The following is a 12,065-nucleotide window of genomic DNA, read 5'->3' as shown; positions in this document are numbered from 1 at the left end:
GCCCGTCTCGGCCTCCCAAAGTGCTGGGATTACAGGCTTGAGCCACCGCGCCCGGCCTCTTTTTTTTTTTTTTGAGACGAAGTCTTACTCTGTCGCCCAGGCTGAAGTGCACTGGTGTAATCTCGGCTCACTGCAAGCTCCGCCTCCTGGGTTCACACCATTCTCCTGCCTCAGTCTCCCAAGTAGCTGGGACTACAGGCGCACACCACCACGCCCAGCTAATGTTTTGGATTTTTAGTAGAGACGGGGTTTCACCGTGTTAGCCAGAATGGTCTTGATCTCCTGACCTCATGATCTGCCCTCCTCGGCCTCCCAAAGTGCTGGGATTACAGGCGTGAGTCACCGCGCCTGGCCCAGAATGATGTTAATACTAATAGACACGAAAGGATGTCCATTAGATACTATGCCCTTAAGGTCCTTGTGGTGCCATTAATGTAAAGTTAATGCAAACATGAGCATATGTGCACGCATGCACAGGCATATGTGGATGCATGCACAGGGAGATCTAGAATGGCAGTTACCAAAATATCAACCATCAAGACATCAATGTGATGTCTCCTGGTTGGAGAAGCTTTGAATGACTTTGCTTTCTTCTTATTTTTATTGTTCCTAAAATTACAAAAGTAATATTCTTTATTTTTAACTTAATAGCTAACATTAACAGAGTGTATCTTGTGTGCTAGGCACTGCTCTAATTGCTGTACACTATTATTATTACTGAAGAAATCAAAGGTGATGAGAGATTAAGTAACTTACCTGAGATTCTCAGCTAGTAAATGATGGAGGTGGTTTTCAAAATCTGATAGTGTTGCTTCATAGACTGCGCTCTTTTTTTAAAAAAAATGTAGACGGAGTCTCACTCTGTCACCCAGGCTGGAGTGCAGTGGTGCCATCTCGGCTCACTGCAACCTCTGCCTTCCAGGTTCAAATGATCCTCCCACCTCAGTCTCCCAAGAAGCTGGGACCACAGCTGCGTGCCACCATGCCCAGCTAATTTTTTGTATTTTTTGATAGAGTCAGGGTTTTACCATGTTGCCCGGGCTGGTCTCAAACTCCTGAGCACAGGCGATCCACCCACCTAGGCCTCCCAAGGTGCTGGAATCACAGTCGTGAGCCACCTCACCCAGCCTAACCACTACACTAACTAACCCCAATAGAGTGAAAGTCTTAAATCCCGCCCCAACAACAATCCTACTCCTCCGCTCAAAGTAATCATTGTTAACCATTTGACATGGATCCCTCCAAAACTTTTGCTTTCTCCAGACACATGTGTGTGCACACACAAGTGTGTTTTTCTTTTTTATAAAATGGGATGGTAGTGTCCGTCCTGTCAGCATGTGAGTTCACCCTCATATTTTTTATTTATTTCTGGGGGATCCACAGCATGGACATACAGAATTGATGTAATCATGCTTCTACTGAAAACCTGGTGGTTTCCAGTTCTTCAGCCTAACAGATAAGGCTTCATCGAGTGTCCTTGTATACATATTACAGGGTGTGGCAGCGTGATTATATTCCTGTGATCGTTTCCTAGAAATGGAACTGCTGGGTCAAAAGGCATGCACACTGAGTGTTGAAAGAGGCTGCCCACACCAGGAAGGCTGTGTCATTACACCTGCAGCAGATAAGAGGCCACCTCCCCATATTTTCACTGACATAGGAAGTTGTCAATCTTTTTAACTTTTGCCCATGTAAGAAATGAAGAATGTTATTTCATTTGTAGTAATTTAAAAGTCCGTGATTACTGGTAAAGTTGAGCATCTTTTCATATGTTTATTGGCCATCTTCATTTCTTCTCAGGATTATTTACTTTCTATTGGATAATTTGAGTTAATTGGTTAATTTTTTATCAATTCAAAGGAGCATTGTTGCATTATAAATATTAGTCTTTTGGTGCTTTCTTTGTTGCAGATATTTTTCTCAGTACATTTCTTCAAACTTGATTTATATGTTATTTTACTATATAGAAGTTTTCGTTTATTTTAGTTTTGTGTAATCAAATCTGTCCATTTTTTTTTTCTTTATGGTTTTATACATATGGTTTTGTTTAGGAAGTCTTTCTCCACAATATTCTCCAAGAATATAAGAATGCTCTCCTATATTCTTTTCTAGTACATTTGCATTTTTGCTTATATATTTATTTTTATGTTTAGACTTTAATCCATGAAGAATTTAGTATTGTGTTTGGTGAAAAGTAGGGATTTAACTTTCTATTTTTAGGTTGGTTGTCTCTTAAACAACTCCTTCATCAAAACCCAAATTCCGTGACTAGGCGTGGTGGCTCACAGCTGTAATTCTAGCACTTTGGGAGGCCAAGGTGGGCCAATCACTTAAGCCCAGGAGTTCAAGACCAGCCTGGGCAACATGATGAAACCCCATCTCTACAAAAAATACAAAAATTAGCCAAGCAAATTGGTGCATGCATGTAGTCCCAGCTACTTGGGAGGCTGAGTTGGGAAGATCACCTGAGCCCAGGTGGTCGAGGCTGCAGTGAGCTGAAATCATGATACTGCACTCCAGCCTGGGTGAGACTCTGTCTAAAACAACAACAAAAAAAAAAAAAAAAAAAAAAAACCCTGAATTCCCATGGATATACAGATCTGTTTCTGGACTGTTGTGCCATTGATCCCTTGTCTATATCTGGCCTGGAATCACACTGCTTTAATTACTGAAGCTTCTCTGCAAGTCTTTATATGTGCTAAGGCATGCCCCATCCCCATTTCTCCTCGTTTTTCAACTTTCCCCAACCATTCTCGTACGTTTGCTTTTTTTTAGAGGAACTTTAGAATTAGATAGTCATGGTCCAAAAGTCCTCCCTTGGGATTTAAGTTGTAATAGATTGGCACTACCCATGTATTTGTGGTTGACATCTTACAAAGGGGAGCTAGGTGTCTCCAGTCAGGACTCCTTGCTCCCCTGGCTCTGTCTGAGGCCTTTCTACTTGAACACCCAGCCCATGATTCCAAGGCTTCTAGAAAGGACAGATCCCTACACATCCTTGGTTTATTTTCTTTCCTTTCCCGGATGGCATGTGGATTTTTACCTGAACTTTCAGAGGCAAAAAGAGTGTAAAGCATGGAAACCTCAGACCTTGCAGGGGAACTCAGGGAGAAATACTTTTTGTCAGGGAACATTTTTCCTGCTCCCAGCAAACCACACTGAACACTCATGTGTGAACAGCCTGAGATAATCAGGTTCCAGTTGAGGCTTTTTTAAAAAACAGCCTTATTGTTCTAGAGTAACTTAAAATTCTCTAATTGTAAGTGTACTGGTAAATGATTTTTAGAAAATGTATGGAATTGTGCAACCATCACCATAATCCAATTTCAGAACATTTCCATCACTCCCAGAAGATCCCCCATGCCCCTGTATAGTTCTCTGGATGCCGTTTTCCTTAACATGACAGTTTCAGGAGGAGTGGGGGACAAATTAGGGCATTCCCAAGAGATCCTCTGCCTATGAGTCTAGGACCAACACCACAACCACATACATAGCATGACCCCACAGGACACCCATCTCTTGGGGAGACCCAGGTGGGCCTCCTCCTGAGGGCCCTGGCCACACTGAGCCCATCCTTACCATTCCAGGTGGATAAAGTTTGAAGAAAAGGTAGAGGAAGGCGGCGAACGCTGGAGCAAGCCCCACGTGTCCACACTGTCCCTGCACAGCCTCTTCGAGCTCCGTACCTGCCTGCAGACGGGGACGGTGCTGCTGGATTTGGACAGCGGCTCCTTACCACAGATCATAGGTGAGGCAGGGACCACTGTGTGCATCTCTCCTGTGATCCCTGCAAACCAGGCAGCTCCCCTGACCTCATGCCTGCCCTCAAGTCTGTGTGACTGGCCCATCTCTGACACCTGATTCTGCAGAGACCAGAATTGCAGACCTCTGTTGCTCCCAGGGCAGGATCATAGTCACTCCAAGTTTCAGTTTTATGTAGACCTCCAGTAGAGACGAAAAGACCATCCTCCAAAATGCCAACCAGAAATGTAGCAAAGGGGAGAGGGCCTCTTGCAGAGTCAGAGACACCTCTTGCCATGGCAACCTGTTCTTTTTCAGGGTAAAATGGGTCATCATTCATCTTTAGGAAATTAGCTGTCATTTAGTGGTGTGTCAAAGGGAGGAGGTGGCTTGCCTTAACACCCCTAAAATTTTTTGTGATTTTTGTTCTAGCACATTGGATTTTGCCAGAAGTATTTTGCCCAAAATACTTTTCTAAAAAGAGTTCATTTTAGGATTAAAACCATTGAACACAGGATTTTTGTGCCTCCTGGGGCAGTTTCGTATGTATTGTTTCTTTCCCTTTTCATAAGAACATTGACAGAATGAGCAGAGTCACACACACACACACACACACACACACACACACACACACACACACACACACACACACAGACATGCACATGCCCTTGAACAGGAGGAGGCCAAGAGTTGATGATGTGCCCAGTTTTCCACAGCTAGTGGCAAATCCAGGAGTATTTCCACACACCCCCTGCCACATTTAATCCCACTAATAACAGGTGAAACTGAAGACCCCCATACCCTGGGGCGGTTCTGTCCCACAGGGACGAGGTGTGTATGTTTTCCACACAGATGATGTCATTGAGAAGCAGATTGAGGATGGTCTCCTGCGACCAGAGCTCCGGGAGAGGGTCAGTTACGTCCTCCTGAGGAGGCACCGTCACCAAACCAAGAAGCCCATCCACCGCTCCTTAGTCGACATTGGGAAGTCAGTCTCCACCACAAGTGAGTCAGGCCTTACGCTGGTAGGCATGGGACATGCAGGGCCAGTATCAGGCCCTGGTACCTGGGTGAGCCCATCTTAGGGGCTGGGAATTTCTGGAGAAATTCTGATGTTCTGGGGATCCCACAGCCTCTGTCTCTGGCAGGCCTGTGGGGACCCCAGCCACACTCACATGTTGTTCCCACCACCAGAGCAGAACAATTTCTAGGGAGAGAGTTGGTTCTCAGCTAGGGCTGCACATGGCAAATCACTTTGGAGATTGAGACGTGTCCTAATGCCTGGGCCCACCCTGGAGCGTTGGAGTCAGTTGGTCCGGGGTATGGCCTGGAAAAAGAGAGAGAGGTTAGAATGCACCCCAAGAGATTCTCATGTCACACAGCATTGGGAAATGCTGGTAGAGATGGCTTGCTATGGAAAGGACCCAAAAGTTTCACATCAGCCCCCCTGGAGAAGTCAAGAGCCTCAGCAGAAAATGGAACACATCAGGGTGGTAGAAGGGGCTGGGCTTATCTCAAGAGTGCCAGGGCTTGTAGATCTGGTGGTTGATGTCACTCTGATTAGCAGGACCTGGGGCCATTCAGAGAGAGTGAATTGTTCCATGCACACATCTCAAATCTCCAACACTCCACTATCAATATCCGAGCCTAGATGCCCAGAGACACCAGCCCTGCTGAGCCTGTCAGACAAACACAGTAACCAGAGCAAAGTTGCTATGTTAAAAACATTGAGGAGCCTCTAAATGAATTACTTAAAAATGGGAAGTGGGCTGGGCATGGTGACCCACACTTGTAATCCCAGCACTTTGAGAGTCCAAGTGGGCGGATTGCTTGAGCTCAGGAGTTTGTGACCAGCCTGAGTGACATGGCATCAACCCCATCTCTATAAGAAATACATAAACCTCATGGTTTAAACCCCATGGCATAAACCCCGCCTTACAAAAAATTAGCCAAGCATGGTGGCACACACCTGTAGTCCCAGCTAATCAGGAGGCTGAGGTGGGAGGGTTGCTTGAACCCAGGATATGGAGCTTTCAGTGAGCAGAGATTGTGCCATTGCACTGCATCCTGGGCGACAGAGCAAGACCTTGTCTCAAAAAATCCCTCCCAAAACAACAGGAAGTGTTTAACATACCATAATAGCAACAGATACATACTCAGCACTTAACTACCTTCTGGGCACTATTCTGAGTGCTCTTTCTGTTTTAACTCACTTCATCCTAACAAAAACGCTGTGGTGTGTAGGTATGGTTCTTGTCTCCATTTTACAGATGAGACGCCTGAGGCACAGAGTTTAAGTAACTTGCCTAAGGTCACAAAGCCAGTAAGTGTGGAATCAGGGATGAACCCAAGCAGTCTACTACATCTTGTGCCCATTTAATGAATTGTGTATCTATCTCACTTTCAACAGTACAGATATTCTGTCTGTAATCTTGTTCTTTTTTTTTTTTTTTTTTTGAAACGGAGTCTCACTCTTTTCCCCGAGCTGGAGTGCAATGGCGTGATTTCAGCTCCCTGCAAACTCTGCTTCCTGGATTCAAGTGATTCTCCTGCCTCATCCTCCCAAGTAGCTGGGATTACAGGCGCCCACTACCATGCCAGGCTATTTTTTGTATTTTAGTAGAGACGGGGTTTACCATGTTGACCAGGCTAGTCCCAAACTCCCAACTTCAGGTGATCCACCCGCCTCGGCCTCCCAAAGTGCTGGGATTACAGGCGTGAGCCACTGCGCCCAGCCTGTAATCTTGTTCAGACTACTGACTTGCTTAAATTTAAAAAAAAAAATGAATTTCTTCCTAGAAGGGGAAGAGACATGTCTTGCTGCCCAGTTTTATTTATCTGAAGTGAGCTAACCCAAGAGGCTTCACTACACCAGCAAGGCTGTCAAAGCCAAGTCTCTTCTGATTCTCCTCCCAGATCGCAGTCCTGCCCGGAGCCCTGGTGCTGGCCCGAGTCTACACCACTCCACGGAGGACCTGCGGATGCGGCAGAGTGCAAATTACGGACGTCTGTGTGAGTGTGTGCTCCACCACTCTGTGGCAACTTTATTCAGGCTGTGGCAGCTGTGACATGGCCACATTGCCGTAGGTAGGGGAGACAAAGCCCAGGATCTGCCAGGAATTCTCGGGGCATGAATCAGGAGGAGCCTAACTTTCACTCTAAACCCAGGCTACTCTCAGGGCCTCATTTACTACCATAATATTCAAGTCATTCCTCTGAAAAATGAGGCTCTCAGTCACATCCTGGTGTAATCAACACCCACTCCCATGTTCTAGGTGTTTTTATCTTAGTCTGTATCTTCATCTTCATCAAACTGACATTAACCCTGTTTTTTGGTGAAAAGCTTTCCTGGAAATGGAATCAAAAACCGGCAAGGTCCTTTCCTTCTGTTCAGTCAGGCAGCATTCCCATCACTGGGTGGCAGTCTCGTGCCACCATGAAAAAGAAATGTGGGCAGAGTCATGGCCCGTTTTTACTGGGAATGGCTGGTCGGGGCGGGGTGTGGGTTTGAGGTGAGAGGTGACAGACAGGCTTTTCACACACCTCACCTCATCAGGGATACACAGACAGGCAAACTGCGGGAAAGAAAGGAGCGAACTTAGAAAATGAAGTGAAAAAGAAAAAGTAGTGAAGGACTATTTTCTTTCAGGTACTTTTACTAAAATGCCAAGATGTTAACAAGTGCAGCCCAGTGCTGTGCCCCTGTCCAGGCCGAGGAGTAACTTGGGGGCAATGCAGCCCCTGCCCATGGCCTTGGGCACAGCAGGTGTTTGCTGCAGTCTTCTCTCTCTGTCCTGATGACCCAAGTCCACTGAGTCTCCCCGGCCTTGTTATTCCACATAGGGATGCCCAGTGGCAGTGTTCAGTGGGTAGAGAGTGGCTTCCGGGGAAGACCTTCCACTCAGTTGTCATTGTATATGAGGTCACCTCCCTACCAATGCTGCTTGGGGGTGGGAACCACTGGGACAAGAGGCATGAATGGATGATGACAGCTTTGTGTGAACCAGGTCATATTCAAGGTGGGCACCCGCCCTGAGGTGGCCCAGCATGCAGAACACAGTGCACAGGGGAAGGATCAGAGAGGAGGAGATGCTGACTGAGTCTTGGAGCATAAATAGAAGTTTTCCAGGAGCAACGAGGAGGAAGAGAGAGTTGTAAACAAAGGAAACAAATAGCAGGTTGAGGGATGGAAGAGAAAGATCTGGAGCTATGAAAGCAAAACATAGGTTCAGTTCACAGGAAGTGTAGGAGTTAAGGGGAAGAGAGGGTCAAATCAAAGAGGGCCTTGTGCACCCAGCAAAATAACCTGGGTTTTATTCTGAAGATAATGGGAACCCCTGGGAAGCTTGAAGCAGGAGCATGCTGTGATCAGATTTCTGTCTGAGTAGTAATAATCTAGAACGGGCAACATTGGAAGGCAGAGACTGAGCCTGCATTCCAGAATGGAGAGGAAGGGACAGAGGTGGAATTGAAGGACTGGTGGGAAGTAGGAGGTGATGAAGAGAGAGGGCCCAAGGCTGCTCCTAGATTTCTGTCTAAAGCGCTGGTGGATGGGAGGGAGGGGCATTGAGTGGAATGTGTCCATAAGGAAAGTGATTTGGTGGAGGGTAAAGAGTTGCATTTGAGGTGCCAGAGGGGACTGCTCCAAGGAGTCTGGAGCTCAGAAGAGGGGTCAGAGTAAAGATGCATCCTGGGCATCCTCAGCCCAAATGGGTGTTGGAAACAACAGGAATGGGGGCGATTGTAGGAGCCTCTCCGCTCCTACAAAGGAGCGGAGAGGCTGAGGCACCTGGAGGGGATGAGAGCAAAGACAAGGCCCTAGGAGGCCCAAGCAGGAGAGGATCCTGGAACAGAAATGAGAGGAGGAGGGCAAAGAGGAGCAGCATTCCGGACACCACGAGTGGCACAGTCCAATAGCCAAGATACGATAGGTCTGAGGGTGTCTGCCAGATTGGGCTAGTGGGAGAGGAGACCTGGCTTTCTCCCTCTTAACAGAGGAAGGAACTACTGGGCAGTTCAAATAATTGACTATCACTGTTCTCATGGGGAGCCCACCTTTCTTCCCTCTGCCAGCCTAAATCCCCAGCCCACGTTTAAAGACTGTCACCAGTCATGGAGGACAGAGGTGAAACTGCTCTCCTCTCCAGCAAATTCCAAGTTAAGTGACACATGGAACCTCATCTAATAATACATCTGTGTCCCTCCTCCTATCCGGACCTGGTCCAGAGCTGCACCCAGAGTAGACAGCCTGGTGACATCCAAGAAGGTGGGGTGGAGGGGTAGAGACTAGAGTGTGGTAGATTGAGGAGGGAGAAGGAAACAATGGAACCTGGAGTCTGACACCTCTTTCAGGAAAGCGGCCATTGAACAGAAGAAAAGTGAGAGGGTCCTAACTTAAAGGGACTCCAGGATTAAGTGGGAGGGGGTTTATTTTGTTATGAACATGGGAGAGGTACATGAGTAGAGTCCATAGGAAAGGGTCCTGTGAGAGCCTGGCTTCCCCTGATGGATCTTGTTTTCCTTCTCTCCTAGGTCATGCCCAGAGCAGAAGCATGAATGACATTTCTCTCACCCCAAACACAGACCAGGTAGTAAAACCCCTGCACTTAGCTGCAATGAAGGGCCAGGGCAGGAAGAAGTCTTTGGTTCAGGAACAGGGATCCCCTATGGGCAGAATTGCACTCCTACAAAGGAGTGGGAGTTCCAGGAACGTCCCCAGCGAGGACTCTGGGCTGCATGGGGGACTCTGCCACGGCCAGCAGTCAGGGACTAGCCAAGTCCCAGGTGCTGGCTCTGTGTCAGGCCCTGGGGGTGTGGGACAGAGAACATGATCAAATGAGGCACCAGCTGTCCTTGAGCTTAGGATTTGTGGGAGAGAGAAGACCAACACACATGGCTTCATCTATCCGGTGACCCACAAGCACCTTTAAAGATGGGATAGGGATTGGGGCTGGCAGAGAGACAGAAAAGAATCTCCCTGTGGGGACAGCAGTGGTAGTTAATTAATTAGACTGTTCAATAGTGCATCTTCTTCCTGTGGTCTCCCATGAGCTGGGCTGAAACCCTCTTGATGAGATCAGAATTCTGCAAACAAATTGGGTCCAGTTGAGAATCCTGTGACTGTGCCTCTTGGGGAAGCCCAGAGGAGGCCCCCTTAATTCCAACTCCTGCACACCTCAAGGACAGGAGGTCCCATGGTCCTCTTGTATATCTTCCCAGGTGTAGGAAGAAAGATGACAAAGGAAACCTGAGACTTGATGAGGAGCCTTCAGGAGCTTGGGTGACCTCCAGGCCTTCCAGCCACCCCTAAGTTTGGTGGAAGGCAAAACCAAAATCAGCTCCTCGTGTCAGTGTCCGGGCCCAAATAAATTAATAACAACAGTAACAAAATCAATCAATATTTAAGGTCCACACACATGCACTACACTGTGCTGGGCATTTTCTGTGAATCACAAAAGTACTATTTTCATTCCCATTTTACTCATGAGAAAACACTGTGCCTTACAGCAGTTAAATAACACACCCAAGTCTATACAGCTGAAAGACAGAACTTTGATTTGACCTAAGCAGTCTAACTCCAGAGCCCTTAATTTGGAAGTAATTTAGGAACTAGTCAGTATTCTGGAACATTATTTGGAGAGGAAAACCACTTTTACTCATGTACACAGACAGCAGAACTGTGATAAGAAAGCATTACCTAGTAAAAGTTTTTTATAACCTGTTTTAATGAATATGTGAGTGGTAATAATAACACTAGCTGTCACTTTCACCAGGCAGTGCTTCTTTGATTTAGGGATTGGAACCCATCACCTAGCACCAGCATCTAGTTCTCCTTGCTGATACCTGATGCTGCTTCTCAGTATTTGCAGCATCGGTAGTCTATGCTAGTGGGTGCTCTTTAGGTGCAAGCCCAGAGGCATTTGCTCTGCAGGCTTTTTCTTCATCATTGGTTTGTGCAAAGCTAAACTCCATGCCTGCCCTCAGCTAGCAGATTCCTAGTGAACAGAGAGTAGATTCAGACAGCATCATTGTGCTGCAGTAACTCTGCAGTGCAGAGCCAGACTGGAGTCCCCAAGGGTTCAGGAAGTGGAGTCAGCAGGGCCCTGGTTATACAAGCCCACGTCCAGGCTGTGGGCAAGCCAGGGTTGGTTGGAAGACTAGCATGCTCCCATTTCTGGGATGCCACAACTCTGGCCTTCTTACCAAACATGTCACAATGTGTAAGGAAGGACCAAGTCCCTGGTTCAATTTCTCTTCTCTCCTGTATTACAGGTGGGTTGGTTGGATGGCCAGGTGGGGTGGTGCACACCTGTAATTCCAGCAGTTTGGGAGGCTGAGGCTGATGGATCACTCGAGACCAGGAGTTTGAGACCAGCCTGGCCAACATGGAGAAACCCTGTCTCGATGAAAATTACAAAAATTAGCCGGGCATGGTGGCACATGCCTGTAGTCCCAGCTACTCAGGAGACTGAGGCACAAGAAGTGCTTGAACCCAGGAGGAGGAGGTTGCAGTGAGCCGAGACGGTGCCACTGCACTCCAGCCTAGATGACAGAGTGAAACTCTTGTCTCAAAGCAAAACAAAACAAAACAACAACAAAAACAAGTGGGTTTGTTGGGACACCCTGAAGCATTGCTCTTTTCGAAGCCTCATTCTGCAGGTGCTTCTGCCCAGCCTGCATCTCCTCCCCTTCCCTGGACACCCCCGCCCCAACCCTGCCTGATGCTTGGAGATGGTGACTGCCCTGGTACTCCCAGCCCTCCCCCCTGAAGAATGCTGCTTAGGAATCAACTGACCATGCCTGAGACAAAGGGACTTTTTGAGTCTCGGGGACTCTGGTGTTCCTGTCAATTCCTGCTTTTTCTCACTGTATTAGGATCCTTGGGACTACTGATGGTTGCCCAGGTGATTGTGGAGGGTTATTTTTTTTTCCCCAATTGGATTTAAAAGATTATAAGGGTACAGCTGTTGCTCACGAGCCCCTCTTTGTGCTGGTAGGCCACCCAGCCCAGTGTGTATGATGTCCCCTCATGAGTCAAATCAGGAAACAGCTGTGGGGACAACAGGGCAGGACCTGTTGACCATATCCATGCCCACAACTGACCCCTCCACAGGGACAGGAAAAGACACAAGGAAACTGTGTCTTCACTGAGGCTGTGAGAAACAGTCCTGTGCCCACAGGAAAGACTCCAGCAGAAGGGGGATTGGTGGGAAAATTGTGATGTTCACAGACGCTCTCTTCAGAGCTGTCCTCTACCCCCAGGCTCTTTCCCACTGTGTCAGCCACTATGGACTGCACCCAGCCCTGCCGCCACCCCAACTGCT

The 12,065-nt window shown here is 47.5% G+C and overlaps 1 protein-coding gene across 3 annotated transcripts in view; it reads left to right on the top strand.

Annotated features, from left to right (window-relative positions):
- Window positions 1–12,065, top strand: part of SLC4A5 (solute carrier family 4 (sodium bicarbonate cotransporter), member 5) — a 144,720-nt gene that overhangs the window by 84,436 nt on the left and 48,219 nt on the right. For all 3 annotated transcript variants that reach the window (XM_011946047.1, XM_011946045.1, XM_011946048.1), the window contains 4 exons: window positions 3,588–3,748; window positions 4,594–4,746; window positions 6,658–6,753; window positions 9,274–9,329. In XM_011946047.1, coding sequence (XP_011801437.1) covers window positions 3,588–3,748; window positions 4,594–4,746; window positions 6,658–6,753; window positions 9,274–9,329 — 466 coding nt within the window. The remainder of the gene's footprint in view (window positions 1–3,587; window positions 3,749–4,593; window positions 4,747–6,657; window positions 6,754–9,273; window positions 9,330–12,065) is intronic.

Source organism: Colobus angolensis, unplaced genomic scaffold (assembly GCF_000951035.1).
Source record: "Colobus angolensis palliatus isolate OR3802 unplaced genomic scaffold, Cang.pa_1.0 Scaffold249, whole genome shotgun sequence".
Taxonomy (NCBI): Eukaryota; Metazoa; Chordata; class Mammalia; order Primates; family Cercopithecidae; genus Colobus; species Colobus angolensis.
This window is presented reverse-complemented; position numbering and strand designations above follow the sequence as displayed.